General features: G+C 45.7%; 1 protein-coding gene across 4 annotated transcripts in view; it reads right to left on the bottom strand.

Annotated features, from left to right (window-relative positions):
* Positions 1–27,801, bottom strand: part of CACNA1H (calcium voltage-gated channel subunit alpha1 H) — a 220,160-nt gene that overhangs the window by 12,003 nt on the left and 180,356 nt on the right. For 3 of the 4 annotated variants that reach the window (XM_035339712.1, XM_035339715.1, XM_035339716.1), the window contains 10 exons: positions 26,207–26,333; positions 25,484–25,609; positions 24,668–24,757; positions 23,608–23,821; positions 15,627–15,778; positions 13,626–13,735; positions 12,353–12,486; positions 11,706–11,776; positions 2,266–2,344; positions 119–240 (listed from right to left, as the gene is read on the bottom strand). In XM_035339712.1, the coding sequence (XP_035195603.1) occupies positions 119–240; positions 2,266–2,344; positions 11,706–11,776; positions 12,353–12,486; positions 13,626–13,735; positions 15,627–15,778; positions 23,608–23,821; positions 24,668–24,757; positions 25,484–25,609; positions 26,207–26,333 (1,225 nt within the window). The remainder of the gene's footprint in view (positions 1–118; positions 241–2,265; positions 2,345–11,705; positions 11,777–12,352; positions 12,487–13,625; positions 13,736–15,626; positions 15,779–23,607; positions 23,822–24,667; positions 24,758–25,483; positions 25,610–26,206; positions 26,334–27,801) is intronic. The other variant, XM_035339714.1, reaches the window with a different exon arrangement.

Genomic DNA, 27,801 nt, shown 5'->3' with positions numbered 1-27,801 from the left:
AAATGGAAAAGTTTAATTTTTATGTTTTAAAAGGAAGCTTTTGTGCCTAAATTTGTTTGAAATTTGTAGCTATATATCTACAGAGAGAAGAAAGAACCCGGACAGAGGTTGCACACACCTTCATGATGCCATTCCAGTTGTCCCCCGTTGACACCCTGAAGAGGGTGAGGAAGGCCATGCCAAAGTTGGTGAAAGTTGCGTGCCGGCTCAGACCTTCGCATGGATTTTCTTCACTGCAGTCTGCAGGAGAAAGAAGTGGAAGCATGTCAGCGAAGCCAGGTTTGCCAGCGCGCCTTCAGAGCTCCATCCATGGTCTGCAGCAGCAGCAGGGAGGATGGCTGCGTGGTGATCCCACGGTGGGCTCACGTGCAGCCACACTCATCTTGGTGCAGGCAGATGAGAAAATGGATGGTAACATAGCATGCCTTAGGGGGTCCAGGTTGATATTAGGCAAGGTGTTTTTACACGGAGGACAGGTCACCAGAGAGGCAGGGGAGCTCCATCCTTGGTGTTCAGGATCTGGCTAGACAGACGAGGCTAGATGGGGCCTCAAGGGGAGGCTGCGTGGGGGCCTCCAGAGCTCCACCAACATTTTCCTAATTCACCTGACTCAGCCTCAACAGGCAGAGCCAACACCAAGTGAGCTAACAGGAGGTGGAAACAAGAAGGCTTTTGCTGGGGTGTCTCAAACCCCGTCCTACGGTACACTTTGTCTGCTATCCTCTTGATTACATTCCTCGCCTTGATTATTTTTTAAAGGGCACATCTATGGTAAGGGATATTTCTCTGCAATAACGTGGAGCAATTTTACATTTTTTTCCCTTAGAGTTAATATACTAATGAATGTGAATTGAACACACAAAATATCCCCTTTCCATAAACCACAGGCCCATTATATTTTCATGATGGCAGGCAGCAATGGCTCCTGCAAGGGAGTTTCACTATGAAGCATTTATTTCAGAAGCAAAAAGGAAGGAAAATGAAAAAAGCAAATAGGAAAATCCCCCAAAAGACCAGTCCTGGGGGAGTGAGGGCTGATGGTTCTTGCAGCTGCCATGCACCAGCAGTGATTGGGGAAAAAAAAAAAAAAAAGAAAAAAAAAGAAGCAAAAGTATTTCTCATTTGAAGTCTGGGTGGGAAGCGGTGTGCTGACTGCTTGCAGTTTGCCCCAGACATGATCGGGGCTTTCCCAGTCTCTGACCACATGCTGTGGTTACCCGTGGGCTGGCACTGGCAAGGTGTGTGTGTGGAAACACAAAGAGGACTCAGAGCAGCAGAAGGTGCCTCTGTGAATAAGATATTTTTCAGCTCTATGGCTGAATAAATACGTGCCCATATATCTAGACACGCAATATAAAACATACAGTATTTCATTTGGGGTGGATGCAGAACTAATTTTTTTCCAGAACCTGTAGAGACTTAAAAATAATTTGTCTTGGGTTGAAAGAAATATTCTGCTTTCAGGCATTTGTAATCTGAGCATAGGGCTGGACTCATAAAGGGGATTAATGACAGCCATAAAATCGCCGCGGAGGACGGGCCCTTCTGATGCTACCAGGGATGCAAGCATTGAGAAGGCTGCAAGAGGGCAGGCACGTTTAAAGGCAGTGGCTGCCTTGCCCAGCTTAGCCAGGTTCGTAGTGTTTTCTCTCTGCCTCTGCCTGATGTTTGGAGTGGTGGACACACGCACGAGCGGCTCTGCAGCATCCTTGAGCTGGAGGAATAAATGATGCTGGACAATCAGGAACCAGGGGATGCTTCCTGATTTATGCAGAAAAAGGAAGGTGATGCTGAGAAGAACAATGGACAGACAAGGCTTGGGCAGCTGGAAGAGCAATGTCAGCCAAGCGCAGAAAGCTAATAGAGTGTGGTGGAAGCTCTGAGGAGGGACATGTTTATGGTGGCATCCCTCCAACGTGAATCTGACTACCATCCAGCTCTGCAGGCTCATGTGCTGTCTTAAGTAGCAAACTTCCATCTTTGTGAACATAACCATGCTAGACAATTATATTTAAACAGTAAATAGTTCCTCTACAGCCAAGAGTGGTGTTGGACAAACCTCTAAATGTGTGTGCACATTAGGCAGGTTCTGTATTACATCCTTATGTGTCATCTGTGACCCTGAGATCAAGAGAAAGCTTTAATCTTCAGAGTCCGAGCTGTGAAGCTAAGTAAGTCCCAAGAATAAGAGAGAAGAAAGGAAACAGCTAGATATCAAATAAATATCAACCGGATGAAATAAATTGTGTCATGCACATTACTCACCTAGCTTGCCAAACAATTCCACTCCCAGGGCAGCATAGATAAAAAACAGGAGCATAAAAAGTAGGCCAAGGTTCCCTACCTACACAAGGAGAAAGCAGAAGAAGGGTCAGGCAAGTTGAGGTCACAAATTAAATCGCTCCATCACATTTTATATATAAGCAAAAGAGGGACACTGGTGGCCAGAAGCTAATTGTTATCTCCCCTGGCTTCCAACGCCCTGGTCTCCTTCCATGGGTCTGCTTTAATAGACCCACAGAAGCCTCCTGAGTGGGGAAAGGAGCAGAAGCAAAGCTGTTTCTGTGCCTCTCCATCCCGCTTCCACTTACCTGGGACACTGCATGCAGTCGTACCATGGCCAGCCTGTAGCTGTAGCCTCAGTGGCACGCAGCACCACACGTCAGGACAGTGGCAGTTTAAGTGACTTGGTGCTCTGGTCTGAGCTTTAAGGCCTCACCCTTCTGCTTGCCAGGACTGATTCTGAGCATGAAGGCAGAGGGTTTCAATGCCATGACATTAATGAGACATGTCTCAAGTCACAGGAGGAGCTGCCTGGTTTTCTAAGGTTTTGCTGGCCTGGAGGGCTTTTGGAAAAAAATTAATTTTGTAAGAAATTTACATCTTACTCCAGTAAGATGTCTTGCAGAGACATTTAAAGCTTTTTCTCGACAACTACCTGAATTTTAGCTTTTGGTGTCTCAAAAGAACCTCATTCCACATGCTAACACTTAGGCACCTTGCAGTCTGAGCACTGCATGGTGTGCTGCCATTAGGTATCAGCATGCATTTGCAAAGTGGCTGAAGGGGATGGTAATAGAAGTGCAATGATGCTAGAGGGAACACAAAGGTTATTAATAACAATGGCATTACAGTTATCTGCACTCGAGTCTAAGCCTTTAAAACATCTCAAAGAGCAGACTGTGAGTGATTCAGGCAGAGAATATGAGGGGCAGAGTGGCCTGACCAGCTAACTACCTGCATTTTACCTGCAACTAACTCTGGCCACATTTACCTTTCCTGTCCCTTTCAAGTGCCTTGTGTCTATCGACTCATAATGGAGGTAGAGTGATTGCTCTCCCATTAGGCAGGGTGTCACGAGCTTCATTTTATCTCTAAGGAAAAATGAGCAAGGTGATGATTCAGGTAGCCACGCCAAGGGATGCATGATCTCCACGGTACCTTCTTGTGAACTCCTCAGTTTAAGAGAGCTTTCTTCTCTAGGGCAGCACAGCCACAGTACTGACGGCTATTTTGACCGCGTTGCTTAATTTCATTATTGTGGTTATCAATATGATATCAGTTATTATCAAATTAACACAGCTATCACTTTTATTTATTTATTTGCTTGTTTATTGTATTAAAGAAATGGCAATAGTGAAATTATCCAGTGGAGACTGTAATTGCTATAAAGTCTAAACTGTCTACTACACATAGAGCTTTGCAATTCCACTAACATTATTACCATACTCCAGGGAATAATAGAGATAATACAGAGATGTGGATGGCTGGTCTGGATTATTTCTTTGCATGTATTGCCTTCTGGAATAACGCTTTTTAGCTCAAGTCTGCTGGACCACTGATGGTTTATAAGACATTAGGAAGCAGTCTGCAAAATGACTGCAAATCAGAAAATATGGGAAAACAGGCAGAGACACAAGTGTACAAACACCCTGCCAGGGAAGCAAATGAGCAAATAATTAAAGGGAAGGAAATTAAAAGTGATAAACAAGTTTTCTAGGTTGAGCGTAAATTAAAGCCTGATGTTGTAGCACTGCAGAAGAGGGTCTTGGATTTTTTTCAAAGCAGCCTATAAGCTGAATATTTTACTGCTATTTTAATGCTTAATAAATCAGCCTGCAAACTTTTGGCATTGATGAAATTCCAAGGAATTTAGACTAACATCAAAGTTAGTACCAGGTTATCAGTCAAAACTATTGCCTACCTCCCCACATTCAAAGCATGACTGCCTTGCACGCATAAGTACTGATAACTGGTAATTTTGAACCGAGCCGACATTTGCTCATAAACAATTTGCCTTGTGTGCATTTGTGAAAATTCTGTATTTAATATTGTGACTACTTTACTGAACCAACATGTCTCATAACTAGTCCTTCAAAGGCCAGTTTACACTCGTGGGGTTGCTGTACAGGCTGCTCAAGACATCTCAACCACAGGCATACTCTAGAAATGCTTAGAAGCATGTCTGTAAATGGGGTGTTTGCTGCTGTTTGAGGTTGCTTCTGCCCTTGGCTGAGAGCAGCCCCAGGGACAGTTTCAAAGCTTGGCTGATGCACAGGATCTCCTGGGAAGTGACTGAAGTCTGACACCGAGATGAAAACGTGGCCACGTGGAAGAGAAAGGTGGGAGACAGCAGCAAGTGAAAGGCCCTGGGATGGCTGGTGGCACCGCCTTTACTGTCATTAGACTCCAGCCCACCCTGGAGACATTTGGAGCTGCTCTGTGGTGTAAGCTAAGAAGCAGGTCATCTCCCTTGTGCCCAGGAACACCCCACTGCCCTGACCACCTCTGCAAGATGTAACAGCCATAGGGATGTGAGGGCAGCTGGTGCCCAGTTGGACAAGGCACAAGTCTCTCAGCAGCCCAAGAACACCTGATGCTCAAGAGAAAGTGGCTGAGCAAAATGGCTTAGCTCTCAGGCACTTCAGCAAAACCATGCAGTCTATTTGTGCAGCTCCTGGCTCTGCTGAACCAGTATAAGTCACTGCCAGATTTCATATTTTGTCTGTCTTAGCCTGTGCCTTTTTGGTACTTGTCCCTCAGGATGGGAAAGGAAAGGAAGGTCCTCTTTTGGCCCATGGCCTTCACCGAGGCATGAGCATGGAGAAGGACCCAGAGATGGGCTGAGGCAGAGGCAGCGAGGTCAGCCAGCGGCTGCTGAGCCGCCAAGAAAGCAGACTGCATGTGTGTCTGTGACCTTGAGTGAGTCATTCCCCTCCTGCAACTCGAAGTACCCATTTGTAATACCCTTGCGGATAGGTAATTGATGTCTCTAAAGCACTTTGAGATCTATTGAGACCAGACGAGAAAAAAGATCGTGCGTGAATCATGTTGCTGTGAGGAACGGGAGGGGGCAGGAGAGCATCCAGGCACTTCTCCCCAGAATCCAAAGGCTGGGATGCCTGTGCTGGACTCTCCAGCAGGGACAGAGATCCAGCTCTGGTCATCAACCTCAGCTTTGGCAGCCAGGCAGGCTCTGAAAAGTGGTTCTGCTCTAGCAGCTCTGAACAGGTCAGCCCATGCTCTGTTTATCCATCAAACTCCCCCTGACTTGGGCTGGTGCCTTTGGCTGGGCAGAGAAAACTACAAATAACCCCTCTCCCTGTCAGCCAGGGGCTATCCATCATCTGCCATGGCTCCAGTGCTGGGGGGGGAGGCTGGGGCCCATAGGGAGTGAAGCAGAGATGAAGAACATCTTGGACATGTTGTTGGTGCCCTAAAGTATCCCAGAGGAGCCACAAGAGAAGATGGAGCCACAGGTGAATATTTGTGATTCCTACTCGACCTTCATTCACTCCTGGCATCGTGGCTGCCAGCTACTGCTGGCAAAAGTGTCTGTGTTCCTGGTGCACGGGGTGCTGTGGGGACAGAGGCCAAGTCCTCCATCCCATTCGGTTGTTCTAACCCACCAGAGGAGCAGGGAGGCCCTGAGTTACCTCCCTCCAACACGGTGCATTCCAGATGGATCTGTGATCAACTGCTGCAATAACCCTGGGGTAACCCTGCTTAGCAGTAAGGAAAGCAACTCTGTTCTCCACACATCCAGCAAAACCCTTTTCCCACTGCTCCTGCACGGTCTGGGAGGCTGTCTCTGCTTTAGCTATTGCAGACTTCACTGCCATTAGCTTTTTGCCTCTCCCTAAGGGAAGCTGCAGTAGCGAAGCACCACAAGTCCCATCAGAGCCTCTGACCTACACCAGTAAAAAGCCAGTATCTGCCAACACAGGGACACAGAGAAACTACAGCAGGTTGTGTTAACTTGATATGTAAAGTGTTGTGCCTCCCAAGTGATAAAACGATGCCAAGCTACAGGAGGTGTGATGTACTTTCCCTCCGGGCACAGGCCGGTCCTGCTGTCAGTGGGATATAAAGGATGAGATCTGCACGATTCTCCCATTTCTGTTTCCCTCTGTATCACACCACGATGTGCAAGGCCATTTCCCTTGTGGATCACTGTGCCTCTCTTCCTCATCTGAGCATCACACGAGGAGAGTGGTTCTCACCCGCTGTGGGAAGCCTCTCGTGATGCTGAGATGCCGAGGGCTAGGGGCAAGTTACTGCACTCGTTATTAATGTGCTGATCACGTGCAACAGGACGCCAGCCACCTGGGCACCATCACTCTTCTGTCACACTGTCAGCTGGGCGATCCTGCCCAAATCCCTCAAGAGCCTGCTCTCCCAGCTCTTGGAGAGGCATTGATGAAATACAGGTCTTCTGCTGTCCCACTCCTGCAATGGCTGGCTGAGGCACGCTACAGTTCTTGTGCCTCTTCCTGCTCTGACATCAATTATTTCTGCATCGCTGGCCCACACCTTGGCATTTCAGTTGTCCATGCAGGCAAAGAACACACAGCTCCCCGGGATGCCTGTCAAGAACAATTTCTCATAAAACTAAGCCTCTGCCAATCCTTTCCAAGGACATGAGTCCTCCTCATCTTCCTTCCAGCACTCTTGAGCCAAAGCAATAATCTTGGAAGCAAGAAAAAACAGGGTAATTTACGCATTAAACCCAAGAGAAAATGGGCACATTTGTCTGCTTGGAAAACAGAGGCCATCTGTGTGAATTCCAGGACTAGGGAAAAGGGCCAGACGGACACCCTTGAGGCTCAGGTCACCTCGTTGGTGCAAACACAAGGCCACTAGCTGAACTGAACCAGCTCCCCTTTCTGTGTATCCCTTCAGGCCCACAGAGACCTGTGCTAAGAGCCAGCAGAACAGTGGTTTCTTAGTGATTTCTGTTTCCCTTCTCTACTGACATCTCCCAGACAGCTCTGCAAAGCTCTCTGGTGTGCAGCATAGCACACACCTACCCCTCTTCCAGAACTTTACTTGCTGGTAAGACATTTCTATTCTTGTTCTCTGAGCTTCACAGTCATTGTGGGTTTTCAGCATCTGGAAAAAGCAGGCTATTGTTTGTGTCCCATAACTGCTGTTAGACAATGCCAAAATATGTCTTCAAGAGCTGGAGATAAGCACAGGAACTGCACCACCAAGAAGAGCTGAACTCCTGGCTAGGAGCAAACTAGAGACTGTCCTTCTAGGGACTAATAGGACGAGGAGTTCTTCACTTTTTTTCTTGGCACAGACTGTATGTGGGGGGAGTTCCAAGCTTTGAAGACAAGGAGGAGGTATACTGTACAGTCCTGCATTTAATTAATGTGCTGTCCACAGACCAAGTGAGAAAAAAGAAGGAGAACCCAGATGGTTTAAATAGATGGGCTGGATTCCACTCCTAGTCACAGGGGTGCAAAGCAGGAGTCACTTTAACAGAACTGGAGCAGTGCAAATGAGCATCAGGAAAAAGAGGATATAAAACTATACAGACCACCTTGCAAAATAGGCTCTCTTCAGCTGTCCAAGAGTGTCTTGTAATTCTGTAAATGTCTCATTCACTTTAGAATTAAAACCTCTGTTATTTGCTAAAGTGAAATCATAGCATCAAAAAGGCTGATGGAAAACTAACACCCTTTGCTCCCTCCGTTTGCTGCTATTCCTGCTAACATGGCTCAATAGGAAAAGTCCACATTTTACTATGGTTGGCCCTGCATGGCCAGGGTGGCAATTGGCTTGGATTCCTCTTAGTCCTCGCTGTCAGGAGCAGCACGGGCAGCTTAGCACTGGCTGTAGGTTTTCTTACTGGCAATCGATACCAGAAGTGCTGTGCAGAGCGAGCGAGGCCGCTCGGTACAGGGGATTCACTTACACAATGAGCATTTTAATCCAACCAAATGCAAAGTTGCAAATCCAAGAGTCAAGTGTGGGCCGTGCTACAGAAAAGGTGAATTGTACTTTGGAAAGTAGGGGATGTGAAAGAGACTAAAGGATTACCATCGAACAGGAGTCCTCCAGAGCAGACATTGCTTACAGAACTGATGTAACGACCAGATGTATAAGCAAGTGAACAGACAGCTGAAGCATAAGGGTGGTATAATTCATTACACAGCCTTAAAGGGGACAGAGATCATAAAGAAGAGGAAAAAACTTGAAACAGATCTTGAAAACCTCCTTGATACTGAGAGATTAAAGGATTTCAGTGTTCTATTTGCGAGAGTGCAAGTTATTATTTTTTCTCTTATTACCTCCAAAAAGGAGAAGTTCTAAATGAAAAAAAGCAAAGTGACATCCAATGAAAAAACAAACTTGGCTAATTCAGACCAAAAACACCAGATTTTCTTACCAGAAGGAATAAACACCTACTGGAAAAATGTATTTCATCAGCAGGGGATGGTTGATCCTTAACACTTCCTGTACTTAATAGAAGATGGGGGGGCTTTTAAGACGTGTTGAAGTTCAACCCAGAGCTCTGGGGCTTGTGTTATGCTAGGAGCAGGCCTCTGTGGTCACAGGGGAGTTTTTGATCTGTGAACAGCAGGACTGAACTGGCTGAATTGGGTCTGGCAATGTCTAAGCAATGAAGTCAGAGCTGGTCATGCTAGCCCAGCTCCATTTTTAGCTGCTCTGTATAAAACAGAGGATCTATTTCAAGTTTACACCAGTGCAACAGATTTTAGCACTTCATGCTTTAGAAATCTGACAGGTTTCTTTCATCCTCCAAAAGGGAACACTGTGGTTCAGAGTTCAGGCTGATGGTGCCTTTCTGGGTGACCCTGGCCCCACTACCAGGTCACCCAGCTGTGAAATTAGAAAACTTGGATTCCTGTTTGACAAGGAGATACTGCCTCCAGACTATATAGTAAGGGGTGAAAGAACCCACACAGCACAAGCACAGATGGTCTATGGCAGGAATGTGATGATTTATTCCATCTCTTTATTTTCAGACCCGTGGTGAAGGAGATCACTGGGAAGGGGCAGACACCAAGTTACTGGACAAGAAGGGTACGGTAGGGTAGGAAGTCCTCCTGCACTGAAAACATAAGCTTAAGGTCAGCCTGGATTCCAAGAGAGGGGACTTAGCCTGTACTGTGACATCCTCAATATTGGATCAAGATGCTAACATTCGCCAAGGCTGGGGATAGCTGGTTCTCTAGGTGTTACCCAAGCTCTCCCTGCTGCTGAATTAAAACAAATAAGAAGCTGATGAAAATCACCCAAAAGAAAAAGAAAAATATCTGCACTGTAATGACTATCTTATTATTGTAAGCCCATAAATGGACATTCTACAAACACCAGAGAAATATTTTTTTTTCCCCAAAACTTAATGAATAAACATGGAATTCAATTTTTTTCACTTAGACACATTCAAGGAGGATTTTCCAGCTGTGGCTCTAGGCCGCTAAATTAATTGCAGTAGGAACTCTTCTCCTGCCTTTGAAATGAAAACTGTAGCTTTATGAAAGGTGATCATTGTGGGAGAGGTCTCTCCAAGCTTCTCTTCTTATCTTATGAATTTCGTTGAGGGGCAAAGTGGCATTTTTATCTGCACAAGATCTGCTTGGAATATCCCTCAGGATTTCCCTTTAAAAGAGACTTTAGTTTGAATGTTAACTGCGAAAACACCCCAAGGAAACAAAAAGCCTGGCCTGCAGCCACCCTATTGTTTTTGGGTGAAAAAAAACAAGGCGAGAGAGAAAATATACTCTATAATCACAATGCTTTCAAAAGAAAAATAATAGACACAAATCAAAAGCTTTTTTGAAATGCCAAAACAGGGGTCAAGTTGGTAAATTCCATACTTTAGTCTCAGCCAAGATCCTTCACCGAAAAGGAGATATGAATACCAAAGTGCAATGTCTCAGATTAGAAACATCTTTATGGCAGTGATGAAAAGTAGACAGGCCTTTCCAAGAAAAAGAAAGTCCCCTTGTTTCCCAGTTCATTTTCAATAGATCACGGGCTTCTTGCACTCAGCAACTAGCTCACAGAGGTATATTTGGGTAATTACATACACTAGTTCTACTAATTCTCATGTGGCCTCTCATATTCTGGAAGAGATGTCTACACTGTGTGTGCTTTTGGCCAAGCCTTTGAGATGTGATCCCTCTGCAGACAGCTGAAGCTGATCAAGATGTGACCACCCAGCACGGTGTGCTGCCATCCCCCCAGTGCCGTTGGGGCTGTGCTGGGGAGAGGGGAGGCCTGACTCTACCAGTCCATCTTGGGGCACACTCAGGGCTTTTACACCAAACAGAGCAGGCCCACTCATTCATTTCCTTCCAGAACTTCCAGCTGTGAGATGTTCTGGATGGGTTGAAAACTTAGGACTTGTCTGCCCATGCTTCTTGAAGTGCTGCATCCTAACTGCCAGCTCACAGAAGAACACCGCAGAGTTCCCCTGCCTGATCCTCAGCGGCCTGGCACCTCGTGTTGCTAGCCTGCTAGCCTCTTCTGGGCAAAGCAGAGAAATATTTCCTTTCTAATCTCAGAGCATCTTGTACAGGGGTGAATGAGTCCACAAGAACCTACAGTCCTCACCTCCAGTGCTGCCTCTGGTTATATGTGAAATAGGAAAGTGTAGGCAGCTGAGCTGGCTCTGAAGACTGAATGATTAAGAATCAGACCGCCAAACCCACAAACTAGCAGAACAAACCTTAAATAGCACAAGATTTTAAAAACAAAGGGGCCTTAAACTTGGAATTCTTCTGATGTGCTTTAGATTCTTTTGGGGTAAGGGTACAAGTCAGCAAAATTTCTATCCTTCTATTTTAAATAAATTAATCCATAAAAAAGTGGTCCCAAGAACTGAACACTTGAAGGATCCTATCAGTTATCATTAAGATTGGCAGGAAACTTTGTTCCTCTTGCACCACATGAGAATATAGTGATTTGAGACCCCACTTCAAGCTTTTAACACTCAGAAACGTCTCTCCTATTTGGCTTTTAAAGTCTGCAGCTCCTCTGTCAATGCATGTCAATAACTGTGGCTGCTCGCCTCTCACAAAGAGAACTGCTGAGCTGGAAGCTATCTATTTCCTGTGCTTTCACTAACAGTTTTCTCATTCTGTTCTGGTGTTTCCCAAACTCTCCAGTGAATTCTGCATTTTAAAAGAGCTCTGTCTACAGCAATATGCTCTCTGTTAACTCTTTTTCCATCATCCTGGTTCTCCCATCTAACACAGGCTACGTGGGCAGGATATACCGTGCAAAACTTCTCTACCAAAGCACTGGTGGCAGTGGAGAAAGATGATATCCTCCCCAGGTGGCTTCCAGTGCCCACCAAACACCATGGCACAGAGCTATCCCCAGGCCCAAAAGGTGCAGTCCACCAACAGGAACAAGCTGGGCATGGATAAAGTCTGGAGGCTTACCTGGGGAAGTGCTTGTACCACTGTGTCCAGAAGAGCTCGCATTCCGGTGGCCATTTTAAGCAGTTTCAGCACTACAACGAAAACCAAATCCTGGTCAGCGGGGCTGGGAAATATCTGAAGCAAAACCCATAAAGGAAATATAGCTTCACATCTTGTAAGAGAGGGCTCACATCTCTCTTGCATTCGTTCACACAGATGGCAAGCTCACTGCACCCTGGTAGGGCCCACAGAACATCCAAACATCCTGACTACATCCCACACCAACTAATGTTAATAACGTTAGTAAAGCAGACTAAAAGCCACAGAACTTCAGCATGCCCTAGCAAGAAAATGGGCAACCGATGGGGAGACACTTCCTCAGGGAAAAGCATCATCTCTAACTCTGATCCTCCCTTCCCCACCAGTTCTGATCTCGTCTAATGTCAGTACAAAAGGACTGCGATCCTGGGTGTGAATCAGAGACCAATTTGAGACACTTCAAACACTCACAGTACCCCACCTAGCTTGTTTCTGGTTTGACATTCTGCAGGCTTATCTGCTAACTGTTCTCAAATCAAACTGAAACAGCAGGACTAGAAGAACAAATGGCCAAACCGTTTCCTGACGTGTCTGGAGGGATGGCTGAAGACCTATGGAGCAGGCCGTACCTCTTGCTATTCTCAGCACCCGCATGATGCGTATTATTGTGGGATTGATAGGCAGTGCAGCATTCATCTCAATTTCCTCCAGTGTGATTCCCACAATTGATAAGAGAACTATGGCCAAATCCAGTTGATTCCACCTAACAAAGAGAGGAATGACAATAAAAAAAGAACTGTATGCTGACAGACATCCAAGAGCAGAGAATTAACTGTTAAAAACAGTCACAAGCAAATTCCAAATGCCCCTCTGCTGTTGTATTTGGACCCACGATCTTCTGTGTGGGATAAAATCAGCTCCCTGAAGCTGGCACAGCCAGTCCTGAGCTACAAGCTGCTGCTGGCTGGGACTGTACTCTGGGGTGTTGCCTCTGCCCAGTCCCTATTGTTCCCCAGTATACAGTGAGAGCCACTTTCAGGGACAAGACACTAGTAGAGGAACCTTTGATGTGATGCAGGACAGCTGCTTGCACGTTATGTCACCTGTCCCTTCAATCACTCCACTTGAGTAACTTCACTGATTTACAGCCTAACAATGGTAGATGTCCTTCTACAACAACGCTGAAAGACAGTGAGATGTGGAGAAACTGAGTGACTTTCCTACGCAATTTCCCCATTAAACAATCTTGCTCATAGCGGCTTCCAACTGTTCAGTTAGGGTAAATGAGGCAAACATGCTGGTGATGTGGAAAAGTGTCTGATCTCACCCTGTTCCCCAGAAAATTGCCAGACCGCAATGTGCTCTCACATGCAATCGCTCCTGGCTAACTGTGTGGCAGAATACGATTTGTAGGTCTCTGAAGCTGGGATCTGAAGGCAGTGGGGCTAAACACAACTATCTGTGCCTTTGCCAAGGGCCTTTACAAAGGCAGCAGTCTGCCAATGGGCTGGTTTGGTCCACTGGCAAAAGAGACTTGCTTTTGGGACTAAGCTTCTGAGATTAGGTTGCCAAAACCACTCTTCTGAGGACTACACTGATATCCAACAGGTGACCTCTAGGCTGAGCTGGTCAGATCTGGCAGAGAGGCAGATACTGCCAGAAGGAAAGTATCTAGAATTTTGTAAGATTTCCTGAATTCCTCTGCAAAGCAGTACCAGCAGTTCTTAGGGGTTTTAGCTCCTACACTATAAAGTTTGCACCTATGGAGAGACAGCCTTTTGCTCTCTCCTGCACACAGTATGTGGTACTACTGCAGTGATGCTACATTTACTCAGCATCTGGCTTTGAAACTGGGTCAATACAGCTCTATCCCAAATGCACAGGAGTTTAAAATACTCTTACCTGTCCTTAAAGAACCTTCGAAAACCAAATGCCACCAACTTCAGAACTGCCTCAAACACAAAAACAATGGTGAACACGTAGTTGCAGTACTTCAGGGCTTCATCCAGGGACTGAAAAGAGAGGCATCAGTTAGACCAACCGAGCCGTCCTTTCTGAGACCCATCATAGAGGGACTGGCAGGAACAAGGGTGGCATAAGCACAGAGATGCAAGAAGTAAAGTCATAATAGGTTGCAGAGCTCTGTTACAAAATTGCACTAAATCACACAGCAAAACTCAAATAAGGATTAGAAACTGATGTAAACAAAAGCTGTATAAGCACTAATAGTTGGAGTGAGAGCCATCAATCCTCGAACTTCACCACAAATTGTTCAAGGTCTGGGGCAGAAAGAAAGCTTTGCCCTTTCCCCATCTAATAAAGTTTACTTTTTCTGAACTGTGTAGCCTTGGGTAGAATAAAAGACTTGATGGATGATTTCTTCATTCCAACATGGCAATCCTGAGGACAATGGCTTTGATTAAAACACTCAGAAAAATAAATAATGTTGGGGATGGATTAAGTCTTGCCTTCTTGAAAAATGTTACATCTCTAGAGCTAGGCAAAGTATATCCATATTTGGTGCAATGTTCACTCTCTCTATAGAGCTGCTCTCGGAAGTCAGGAATCCACAGTGTTTATACTTTAAGATGATGAGTGTTTATAATGGATTTTGTTGGAACTGGAGGCCAACAATAGCAAAAGAATCTTGCTTGGACCTTAAAATAGATAGTTGCAGAGTAAAACAGCTCTTTGGTTGAGTAGGGATTTGGAGAGAGGGGGGAGGGAAGGGAAATTTAGTTAAATGTAGGATAGGTGTATTACAATAAAAAATGACAACTATAAACTTCAAAATAGACACAAATGGAAATAGAAAGTATTAGAGAGGAGAAAAAAGCTTTTCTGATTTGTTGACAGAGGAAGCCTCGGGCCACAGGAAAGCTCTCCTTTTCACATTTATGTGATGGCTGTGCTTTGCTGACCCTAGATATATGAAATGAACATGCACTGATTTTTTGGGAATGGGAGATGAAAATTTTTCAGACATTAGCAATCCACAGTGCACTGCTCTCCCTACTGTTGTTTCTAAAATGAGATGGCTACCTTAAAAGAATGTGGTACTATTTATTATTTCATATAAAGCTCACTGCCTGAGCCTGAATTCTTGGGTCATTTGTGATGGTTTGTATTCAGGTTCACACCATGGTGTTTTACATGAACATAAAACAAGCATAAATAAGATCTAATCTGGATATGTAACATTTACATGTGAAGCAGAGACTGCTACGTAAAGGAGTTACGGGGCAGAACAGCACAGTCAGCTGGTATAGCACACACAGTACCCTGTGGCTTGGGGCCCCCCGGCTTTGCTTCTGGGAGACATTTGCAACTTACCTGGCAAACTGCAATACTAAAAAAGCAAGTACTGAGACTAGAGCTCCCTGAATGATAATGCACTGGAAAGTTAATATATACAGCAAATGGAAGGGCTATACGATTTATACCAAAAGTTTTCTTGGGAAAGAAGGGTTTTATTGTATGTGAAAAAAAGAAGGGCTGAACTTAAGTCAGTTTATTTAAAATTCACTGAGGAAATGAAACATTGTGGTGCATGCATTAGCTTCATGGTTATACGCATTAACAGAATATTCTAAAACGCTGGATTGTTTTTCAGTGTGAGGGTTGGTCCCAGTAAAATTTTAGTTCACACTCCATTAGCCTTATTCACTATTTTGTTGTTGTTGTTGTTTTGTTCTGTTTTCATACAAGAGCAAGGGAATCAAGCTTTTGGCTGTGGCAAGTGACTGAATGGCAGGACTGGCCTAGAGGAAGATGGATGTGCGATTCTGAACCTGGAGCCTGCAGAGGGTCTCAGACAACAGGGAACGGTCCCAGGGAAGTGGGGTTGGCAGCTGACCCCCACGCTGCTGTTTCACAGCCCACATTTTGCTGGGCAGCTCTTACCTTTGGCTGGTTGTAGTGCTCCATTGACATGGTGATGACGTTGACGCCAATAATGAAGGTGATGAAGAGGTCGAGGTAGTGGCTGGTGCAGAGGCTGTGAATGTACTTCCGTGCCGGGGAATAGTCCGCGTAGTAAGGCCTGCGCTGGGCTTCTGCAGAAAAAGACAAAAAGGCAATGTAATGAGTGCAGGCCCTGCTGCTGGGTTGGCAGCTGTCACAACCACACTGTGGGCTTGCCATGTCTTATACACACATGGATGCAGGGCAAAGTCCTTGGGAGAACTGCTTCAAGCAGGCCATGTGAAATGGCCAAGTGCTTCTACCCGGTAGCGAAGTCTTCGTGGCGGGGTTATCAGGCTGAGCCAAACCTCCTGTGCCTGCAGAAGGGACCTCCACACCTTTGACAACCAGATCCTCTTCTCTCCCAGGTGTTCTCTTTCTTACCACTGTCTCAGGCTAGAGGACAACCTTTTCACATAATGGACCTCTGCCACAAACAAGGAAGGGTGAGAAGCAGGATGGAAATGAGAGCCCAAAAGCTCCAAACCCAGCAAAGCTTCACTTCCAGTTTCAAGAAAAGGCCCAGAGCAGGTCTTGTTGGTCTGGACTCTGCCACATCTCTTCTAACCCAGCTGATGTCAGGTATGTTACATGTAAGTAGAAGAACATAACCTGAGCTCAGCGTCTGCGAGAGAAGGCTTTTGGTGTGTTACAGAGGTCTAGAGAAAACACAGCGATGCCTGTGGCAAAGTAGGGCACATGCGTGAGGGTTACGAGCACACGGGGTAGCATCAACGGCGATGGAGCGGGGTGCTCAGCACTTGGCTCTACAAAGACTGTCAGCACAAGCTCCTCTGCAAATATAAGAACAAGGGCATGATTGCATCTAAAAAATATGTAGGCTATGACCACATGTATTTTGTATCTCTGCCTCTGGGCATGACTCCTCCTTTCTTCTCTTTGAAATAGGGAAATTTCTGCACATGACCAATTTTCCGGGGCTGTTCCAAGGCGAGTGTTTGGACACTGCCCTGTGACTCAATTGTATTTACTGCATGTGTCTCTCTTAAATTAGACTGTGACCACAAGATAGCTGAGGGCACTCTGATGGAGTCTAATTCTTTTCAAACTTAAGAAATATAAATATTCAAAGAGTGTACTTAAGGCCAACCTCAGCATTACTGTAGATTTTGCAAGTGCAAGAGACAGGTCACACTAAGCCAGGGTAGGATTGTTCGTTATAAGGAGTGTTTTTTTTTTTCAGCAAATTCAGCCTTAAATGCATTAGGAGTTGGGAAAAAGTAGTTGTTTCACCTTAAAAATAAGGAGGAAAATAAGTTCAAAAGTACTCAGTGCCCTCCTGAAATACATCTTCCACTCCTCTCATCTTGTTAATATCTTTCAGATGGAGTGACTCTTGAAATTTTGTTTTTTGGTAGTGCAACTAAATGCCAGATTAGAGTCCAAGACACTAAGGCACTAAAATAAATTAGATAAAAGGAAACTGAATCTGTTGCTCTCTTTCAACTACTATTTTTTTTTTCTGGTAGTTAAAAGTGGAGTGAAGGCATTATGAAAACATTTCCTTCTCATTGGGGTCACCTGGACTTATTTTTTTTTTCTGCTAGTGGGTGTGGAAAAACAAGATGAAAGCAAACACAATTGTCTTTGAATTCATTTTCATGTTGCTTGTGTGCCTAAGTCCTACCAGTCATCTTGGACTGGTATGGCTGTCTTTGCTACTGAGCTCGGCTGATCTTCTGGTATGTCTAAAAAAAACAATAATAAAAATGTTGCAGTAAATATTACTAAAGTTTGTACAATGTGCTTTCATGTGTATTCAGGATTGTGACATGCTCTTCTCTTTTTGCTGGAAATGTCTTCTTGGGAATGCAAAAGAAAGCTTCTGGGACAGTCTGAGAATACCCTAAACGGCCAAACTTTATATTAAAGGCCTGCTTATTACGAACTAATGATTGATTAACAGATCTCAGAACATTATCAGTAATGGGCAGTGTGTGAAACCTGACTGTCAGTGACTGCAGCTACTTTCTAACCCGTACAAAGGCAGCCAGTGATAAACTATTGAGTAGATCAGATGTTGATTGCCTTTTGTAGACTATATATAAAATTCTAAAGAATAATCCCAAGAAGACATCTTCCATGTAAAGCTGTTGGGCAGAAATCCTTCTGCACTGCCTGTCAGCAGCACAGCTCCCTCTTTACGTGGGCTGGATATCCAAACAGTAAAGAGGCACCCCCCAGCCACATCAGAGCGTGTGCTTTATTGCATCAAAGTGTCTCAGAATTCTGCATCTGTACTCTGCCAGGGCTTAGTGCCGGCTATGCCTGGTCATCGGGTCTCTCAGAAAACTTGGGACAGGTTTAGCTGAGCCAGGATGAGGGAGTTCTAGGAAATTCCTTTCTCGGTTAGTATGCTCTACACCCCTGAAGCCAGGTTAACAGATGAAGAACAGGTCTCCTTGGGGGACACATACAAGGACAGTCTGGGATAAAGTTGACAACACTTGGAAACACATGCAACAACACCATCATGCTGAGTGCAGCAACCCATGCAATGTCCATTAGAGGAGATACTGCTCATGCGAGGCTAACGGTAATGAGCAGGGGTGTGCAGGAAGGACGGGTGAGCTTCTGCTCTGGTGTTAGGCTGGGGCCATCCCATGAAGGCACAGGGTTTGCAGCAGGGTGAAAGCAATGAGACACCAGCCACACAGCTTCACTGCAGCTCTGACCCCCTCTGAGAAGGAAGGGCGGCTGTGTTTCAGAGCTCCAAGGCCCCCAGCTCTGCTGGGTCACTTCATTCCTGGTCCCCTTAGGATCAGGAGCTTCACTTCAGTCAACAGCACAGCAAGTGGCTGTGGCCTTCTCTCAGTTCAGACACACATTTGCACCACTTATGAGGTTATACCATCTTATTCTCACCAGTTTGGGTGTAAGTGTTCACTGCACACACCTACTGCTATAGCCTGCTCAGCCAGAGACCTGGGCTTGGCAGAACTACATGAGGAGAACACCAGACTGTGGGGACGTGGGCACAGCAAACGAGGGAGATAGAATGCATCCTTAATTACAGTAGGCAGAATGCAACCTGTGCCTGGTTGCTCCAGGGAAATGGTTCCTGGGATGAGACTCCAGTCAGCCAACTGGCAGACATATATCAAACACAGACGAGCATCCTCTCAGCTGCAGCTGACAGTTTGAGTTGGTGGAAACACGGGAGGGAAAGGAGACACCATCAAACATAGACAAAAGGAAAACCACAGCCCTGTCTCGCCCCCACTTCTGGATGTTGGCTAATGCTTGGATCTCACCGCTCTGAAGAATATTTAGACTTCTTTGCTTGTGATTTTGCTGACATGAAAATGAATGAAGCTCTGTCTCCCAGCTAAAAAGCATTTAGGTTGGCATTACAATTGCTAGCTAAAGCTCCTCCATTATTCTCCTCTGCATGAAACATTAGAAAGCCCTAATGGGTTTATAAGCATGCTTGGCACAGAGTAGCTCTGTACCTGCAGCTGCCTGGAAAAATAAGCAAGATGGTTTGATAATTCCCTAGTTGGAAATATTAAACACTAAGATATGCAGCGCCTGAATTTTTAGTTACAGCTCAAATGTTTCTGCTGGATACAGAGATGGCTGTGGCATTGAGAGGATGGGCTAATTTAAATACCACTGTGTGCTGCCCGTGATTGCTCATCCCCAGAGAGAAAGGCTTACAGTCAGTGCTCTGACAGGCATCTCTGTCGGGTCTTAAAACAAAACCAGCCTGTTCCTTCTACAATGTCCAGATGCTCAGCTCTGTGTTGGGAAATGCCATGGTTGGAGGAACGTGGCTGTGGCCACACTCCTCTTGCATGGAGTGGAAATCAGGAACTTTCTCAATTCTCAGCTTTTGGGGTCTTCCCAGGGACCCGTGACCTGCTGTCAGTCCTGCAAGACACTCTCTTTTCCCCAGTTAGGGCCTCCCTGGATTGTGTCAGATGTTTGGAGTTTCCAGCACTGTTTTCGGCACGCAGTGTCACCCAGACCCCACTCACAGCCCTGGAAGCCCAGGGTACTGCCTGCATCTGACCTGACATCAGCGACTGCTGGCTTCCCGGCAGATACAGGCGGGTTGGGTTTGGCCCCGTGTCCTGAAGGCAGAGAAGATCAAGCTGATCCATGTGGTTTTAATCAAAAACTTTAATCTGGGGAGGCTGGTTTCAGTCTGTGTCTTCTGAGAACTTCATTAAAAGGTTAGGAGCTGCAGGATGATTAAATTACAGTTCACTTATTTACATGGTACACTTAACTGATGAAGGTAGTGACTGTGTCAGAAAAATATTCTACTTTATCTTCAGTTTTTACCTTCCCATGAAAAACTACGCCATGCACTTCTGCCTTTAAAAACACATCAAATACATTTGTACAGCATATTCTACACCCTGCCCTCTCTTTTCATGCGAGCACAGTTAACCTGGCAAACCCACTGCCTTACTGCAGTGCTGGAGTGCTAGTGTTTGTTCCTCACACACCAGCGCAGTGCGTGGACTGTGAAAGCAAATTGCACTCGCAAAGTGATGCTGTCCTTGCCACATCACTGCAGGAGGAGGGGAGGACAGGGACTGAGATGCCCACGTCACCAAGGAGCACCAAAAGGACACTGCCAGGACACAGGTGACAAGCAGTGTGGCAGCCAAGGGCACCGAAAACTGGAGTGTGACTTTTATACTGGCCAAACCCATGCAGTGGAGGGCTGTTTGGCCATGCCCTGCTGCTCCCTGCTCTCAGCACTGGCCCTGGCTGCTCTCAGCTGGGTTTATCGCAGCCTGGCCATGAAGGCTGGGCCCTGCAGCCCAAACCAGACACAGATATACAGGACTTTTGATTTTTAAGCTCCATAGGCCTGCTGCCTGTGGCTGAGGACAGACTGAGCACTGTCTGCTGGAGTTATTTCTTTTCACTCACTGATCCTGGACCAGACCTGCACAGCCTATGATTCCTGCCTTGGATGGGGCTGTCAGGGCGCTGACAAGCTGAGCTTTAAACCATTTCCAGGCCTGAGCTGCAGCCTACTATGCCTAAATTTCTCTGCGTGGAGGTACCTATAGATGCCCAAAGACCTAAAATACAGAAATGGACAGGGTTGCTACACACACAGGACATCATTACAGATAGGTGAGAGGACAAAACGACAAGGTGCCAGGCAGACAGGGAAGTCCAGATGGGTGGATGCTGCTCATATGGTATATTTGCTAGCTATGCTGGATTTTACTCCCGTTAACTGCCTTAATTCTTCCGTTCCCTATGGTCTCTTCAAGCTAAATGCTAGAAATGATAGCTGAAGGAAAAGCACAGCTTTATGCTAGGCTTTCCACTGCAGTTTCCTTGCTCCTCTGCAGAATCACTGGTCCCCTGTGCACCATCCTGTTCTACAGGATGGCGCACCCATCTCTCTCACCCACTCCTCCATGTGGGTGATGAACACAACGCTGGGGCACATAAAAGGCTGCCCAGTCTGCCCTGTGTCACCATGCAGCGTCCCACGGCAGCACGCACACACCAACACTTCAGCAGAGACTCACCGCCACGCATGGCACCAACCACATCTCCCATCTTTCTGAGTCTGCCGCATTATTTTTTTTTTTACCAAATACAATCTTCTTCTAAATCACCCAGGAGGTGAAACACCCTCCCATTTAAACAAACAAAACCATGAAAGTGTAAAAATAATCCCCAAATATGTGTATCTGATATTTGAGTTTGCCCTGTTAACAACTCAGGTTTGGATGCCAAGCTCTCCATGCTGAACAGAGGCAGGTAGGAGACAGATGCTCTGAGGTAACCCCTGGAAGCCCTGCACATGACCAAATGTTTAGACTCTCATTTGCTGAATCGGACTTGATCACCTTCCAGAAAGCTGTCTTCCTCCCCATGTGTTCTCAGTGAATTCCTACAACCCACATCTGTGTAGTGCCTGTGTCTGCAGCCGGAAACATGTCCTTGACTTGATCCTATCTTTATCTAGCTGGATAAAGAGGGACACTGTAACCGCGTCCATCACTTCAACACGGACTGGCTCTTTTCGGTGTCTGAGCATGAGCCACAGACAGGCTTGTAATAAGATCTACCCACTAATCAGGAACAGCAATGAGCTGTGCTTAAGCTACCCCTCTATACCTGTGCTTCAATCTATTTCCTGTAAGTGTGCTTTATGTTCTCTGTTTGCATACAAGTTATTTCTTTTCATATAATGTTTGAGTTTATCTGAGCGTCTCCTTGGGTCAGCACACTGGAGTAGAAATACTGCACAAGCAGGAGGACTCCTGAGAGCCTGAAACTGATTTCTCTTATTGTGCTTGAAATGCTGCCTTCAGGGTTTCCACTTCTAATCCTAGCTGGAACTTCACACTCAAAAAATGAAATGGGAAAAAGAAAATGAAATTGCATTTCAGTTCTTCTAAATCTCTGACGAGATTCAATGTCTGTTTGTGGCTGGATAGTTTGATCTAGGCTTCATTTTGACCCAGCTACTTAACTCACAACTAGCTAAAATGAAGTGGGCTTGGCCTTTAGTCTGGTGTCAGGTCAGTCAGTCATTAAGGCCCTGTGGAGACCAGGGTGCAGACATTGGTGCTGAGGTCTCCAATGACTCTAATAAAGAAGAGCACAGGAGCAGAAGTGGAGCTGCAAGGGACACAGCTACCTGCCTTCTGATTTGAGAGTGGATGGATGGAGGAAATTGGCTGGGGATGAGGTTTCTACCAAAGAAACCCCCTCTGATTGCTATGTCCTTACAGCCAGACAAAAGACTATTCAACCTAAATGTAGTTTTCCCTGCTCAGAATGGGTACCTAAGGCCTGATGTCTGGGAGACAACTAGCCATTTATCACAAAGAGATATTAGGTCCTTACAAGAAATTACACAGAGCAGTGCAGCAAAGAGCCATAGGGCCGCTGTGGCAAGTGGGGCCAGAAGCACTCAAGTCCTCATCCCTGACTAAGCTCAGCTTTGATCGCAGTGGCTAGGCCATGTTCTCTTGCTTATTTCTGCAAAATGCTTGCCAGCATCTAACACCAGCTATCCCTGTTTGCCAAAATGGTCTGGGAAGTTACAGTGACTGTTCTCCTGGCAGTTCCCCTGGGAATACCAATGAGAGGTTATAGGTCTGTTCTTGGTGAAGCCCACCGAGGAGCAGTGGAGGCAAGCATCAATACATGAGAAACTCTGGGAAGGTTTGGGCCAGGAAAGGAGCATATGCTCCAGTGTTTCTCTGGTCTGGCTTGATCACCCTACCGGAGAAGTCCCAGCACGCTGCTCAGCACTGAAGGGCTCCCCCCCAGCCTGTGATGGTGCAAGCATCTCTTGTAATGGACATCTTCCGAAGAAGGCTTTTCTGGACAGCCCCATCTCAGGGCTCAGTTCCTTTCCCCAGGGCTGCTGGTATGTTCATGCCCTCATGCATCATGTTTGTGGCATGCGGGGCCATGCGCTAGGACGCTAAAAGGCATCGCAACTACTTGGGCTAAGAAAAGAATTAATAAATCAAACCACCACCATCCTCAGATGCAAGCGGCACATTAAGCCTCAGGGCTCCCCTCAGGACTGGCCTTCACGTGCACGGCAAGCATTGCAGCTGTTTACTCACTGCATCCCTGAGTCGCACCACGAGCTCCTACTTGGTGCTGGGGAACCTTAGGGACACCTTTGCCTTGCAGAGCGCGTTAGTTCCTGCTACAGGACTCTGCTTGGAGAGGATTTGCTCCCCAGCCAAGTAAACAGGTAATGCTTTACATCAGGCTTGTAGAGGACAATTCCAGGGTGTTGGCAACCCGAGACTTAAGGTACCGCCAACAAGGTAACGAAGCAAAACAGCCTCTTGAATCCCATGGAAACAAAACCAAAGGAAAATGAAAGTCTTGCTTTGGGAGCAGGCAGGGCTCAGAAAGATTTTGGTTTGTAACACAGTCTACCGACCAGACAGGTATATCTCCTTACTCCTGCGCTTTTTCTCCAAGCGTCTCAGACGCTTCTCCTCCCGACGCCGGGCCTCCTCTGCCTCCTGGTGCTGTCGGCACTTGTGGAAGTTCTCCACCACCACCCCCACAAACATGTTGAGCACGAAGAAGCTGACAATGAGCAGGAAGGAGATGAAGTAGAGAAGCATCCAAGGGTTATGGTTCTGGATGGGCTGATGGGGTGGAGAAATAAAAAATGAGAGAGAGAAGTGGCATAGATAACATGTGTGTAAGTCAGGATATTAAGCACTTTGTAGTAAGACAGCAAGGTACACTTGTGTGGAGAGGAGGAGAGGGCTGGGAGGAGTTAGGAGATTTTTCTCAAAACAGTTTCCTCTCATTCATTTTCTCACTAGCTACATTTTACTTTTGTTGTGAAACCTGCTGTAGTCCCCACAATTTGGCTTATGGGATTTAATTATTTCAGCATTTATTTCACATAGCTTAAAATAAATCTCAGTGGATCTGTATCATCCCACCTGGGAGATCATTTTAGCTAAAGAAAGGCTCCAGTTTATTTTTTTGAGATGAGTTTTCCTTGTTTCTCACTTGTTATGAGATCTTCAGAAGCAGAAGAAAATTAAGTGTTACTATAAGTGTTACTATAAGTGTTACTATAGCTACTATTGGGTAACTACTACTCGTCTAAGACTTTTGACTTACTGTTGCATGTCTCACTGCTCACAACCTTAAAGTCTTTTTCATAGCAACCCTGATTGTTTCCCTTCTCATGTGAGTTTGCTCATATTCATCATGCCTTCCATGGAGTCACAGTGCAATAGCACACATGGGCCAATTCAAGTGCCATTATTTTGAGTAAAATCCCCATCAGTAGCTGTGTACTACAGGGGATGCAGCCACTGTAAAAGCTACTCAGTGGAGGATGGAAACCCTTGGCAGTCTGATGGGCAGTCACAACCTCAAGTAGGTCCCATAACTCTGCTCCTCCCTAGGACTTCAAACACCAGTCAAGTATGGGATTTCTGACAGCAAGACTTCTGGATTCTGCAGTACATTACCTGTTGGTCAATACCCACAGCATCCAGACCATCATACATGATGTTCACCCATCCATCTTTGGAGGAGAGGACAAACAAGGACATGAGGGCCTGTAAATGAAAAGCAGAGAAGACTGGTCTTGCATTTTCCCAGAGAAGAAACTACTAACAGGCAATGCTCAGCAAAACCAGTCCACAGCTAGCTCATAACACATCATCTGCCCTGGAGCTGGTGAAGAAACGCAACATGTGGTTTGATTTATCTGTTTGCATACCTGGCTTAAAACTAGAGCTGAGCAACCTATGGTCAATAACATTCATTTTCTCTCACATATAGGCTCATTTTTGCTCAGCCACATCAGGCTGTCTGGTCACTTAAGCATGATTAAAAATCAATATGCCAGGCTGGACAAATGTCATGAGGTTTAATAAAGTTTAGCAGATCCCAGTTCCTACTACGGACTGTCTCACTTTTCAGCCAGTATAAAACATCTCTTTTTTTTTTTCTTTTTTTGGCAAACCTAACAGCTAGCAGCCAAGAGATTCAAAGTGACAGTTGGGTTCCATACACAAGGGATTGCATGCAAAAGCAGTGCTTTAAAGACAAAATTCTCCTAGAAACAAGGAATTGTATAGCCCTAGGAAGTCTGTTTGCAAGACACAGTGAGAGGTGACCTGATACATTCTTACACTAAATCAGGGTTGTTTCTGATAGATGAGTAGCAATGTTCTTGGAAGCATCCTCTGATGGAGGTTCTACACCCACTTCAAAGAATATGTTTTAAGTGCTCATTCATTAAAAACTGGTAAAGAAAATTCCTGCAACGAGGACTTTACCTGTCCCAAATTGTCAAAATTGTACTTCCGTCGAACCCATTTGTAGCGTGCGTTAGTACAGTCAGTCTTCGTAGTGATGTTTTTCACATCAGGACCATCACAGTAGTAGAATTTGCCTTTAAAAAGCTGTATTTGAGAAGTAACAATAACAAAAGAAAAACAAACAAACAAACAAAAAAGGAGCAGCTATGGAAAGCCTGTTCCTCTGATTTATCATTCTGTCCCCTGGTAGAGTTTTTTTCCATGTTCAAACTCCTTTTCATTCTCCCCAGCTCAGATACCTGTCTTAGCACACACAGCAGGAAACCACCTCCGGTGAAAATTCAGGTACTGAGACATACGTGCTTATTGCCTCAGATACAACAGAAGAAAGGTGATCCTGCAGGCCTGCTCTGTCTTGATGGGAGAATGAGAATCTCCTCTACAGAGGAAGAGCTAACATATAAATCCCAACACACAGAGACTTGAGACTCAGGATTTGGCTTTTCCTTCCCCTTCCCAGGGAGGTCTGTTCTTCTAAATCTGTGGATCTTCCAGTGAGAAGATGTCAACCCCACCCCAGAGCATCTCTCCTAGAGCCTGACTCTTCTTTCCTAACAACTAACTGAAATGTTCTCCTGGAGAGACTTAAGCTCATTATTTCCACTTAACCCCAGGCAGTGAGAAAAATCTCTCTTTTGTAGCAGTTACTTATATAAGGCAGTGGTGAGGGAAATACTCTACCTGTACCCCTAAAATCCCAAAGATAATGAAGAAAGCACAGCAGATGAGAACGATATTCCCAATAGGCCTCAAGGAAGAGATCAAGGTTTCTACCACCAGCTTCAGACCTGGGGCTCTACTGATGACTCTGAAAAAAGCAAAACAATAAAGCTTTTAATTTTTATTAAAATTTCCTGTTACCATATGGTTGCTTTATCACCTCTGCTTGAGCTTCAGTGAAGCTAACAAACTCCCCTGTACCTGCAGGCAGAATCCAGAGATGATTACTGACTTATTTGAACAATCAGAACATCCACAGTTACACTAGAGGGAATTAAAAAGTTAAAGACATCCTGTCAGTAGGCTGCTGGGCAACTGCTTACTAGTAACAGTGAGGATGGATTACTCTGTATGGGCAGAGTACCATGGAGGCTCCCACTATAGGGCTATTTGCTCCTCGGCCAAGAGGGCTGGGCCCCTCTGAGATCTCTGTGATCCAAGCAGAGGGATGCACTTCAGGCAGGAGCCTGCTTTCTAACACAATGAGTGAACAGCTTTGCAGTGGCACTAGAGAGTGTGTCCTCTTGGTGTAGAGCTAGAAACGGAGGCACAAGTGAGGTCCCTGAGAAGGGCTCATTGGAAAGCCAGGTAATTCCCAGCCCCTTGGCCCTCCAGGGGAACAAGACCCTAAAGCGCGTCTGTCTGCCTTGCCATCAGTGGGATTACACAAGCCCTCAAAAGTGAGGCCTAAGTGTTCACCTGCACTGCTGGCCTGCGCCCTGTAAAAACATTTCAAACAAAGTAATTTCAGTTTGTTTCCTAATTAGTTCCTGAACTGACTCTTTGCCAACAGGGACTTGCGACCAACAGCTCCACAGCCAAAGGGTCATCCCATTAAAGAACAGCGGTGCTTGCTTGCTGTGAGGCAATGAGAGGCCAGGCATGCTCTGAGCACAGCCCGAAGCAGGTTTTGGGTATTATGGACAGCAAGTATTTCCCTTTTCTGTTCAAGTGCTTGGAGAGCAGCTCTCCCATGGGTGTCTGAAAAATATGTTTGCACACAGAAGTGTAACTAGCTTGAGCAAGCTTTTCTGGGAAGCTGGGTATTTTGACTGAAAAACGTAATCATTTTTATTACTATTATTATTATTTATTTTTTAGGAGGGGCCTGTAGAGGGGAGAGAGTACAAATCCATGCAGATAGTCTGAGCTTGCATGGCTAATGAGGCTTTAATGCCTGCCAAACAGAGAAAATAGCAGAGACGTATGCTGCAGGGACAAAAGGTTTCAACAGGGTCTCGTTTGGCAGTACATAATGTGGCAGTCTGAACTGCACCTACAAAGTGTTAGGAACAGTCCCCGGAGGAATCCTAGGAGAGGCTGTGATAAGTGAAGCCAACGTGAGGGGTGATGAATTCCTCTCTATTAATAGGTTCTGCCCTAGTTATTCTCTGAGACCAATTCCCTTTTTCCCATATTTTTGCTTATGAGTCGCCTGTGCCCTGATTTCTGTTCCCAGTTATGTGTGTCAGACAGATGCCCCGAAGCCCTGCCAAGCCATGGCTTGTCCAGGGTGACCCAGAGCAGCTCCAGTGAGCCAGCTCTGCAAGGGAACC

Source organism: Oxyura jamaicensis, chromosome 14 (genome assembly GCF_011077185.1).
Source record: "Oxyura jamaicensis isolate SHBP4307 breed ruddy duck chromosome 14, BPBGC_Ojam_1.0, whole genome shotgun sequence".
NCBI lineage: Eukaryota > Metazoa > Chordata > Aves > Anseriformes > Anatidae > Oxyura > Oxyura jamaicensis.
The sequence above is the reverse complement of the archived record's forward strand: the minus strand, read 5'-3'. Positions and strand labels throughout refer to the sequence as shown.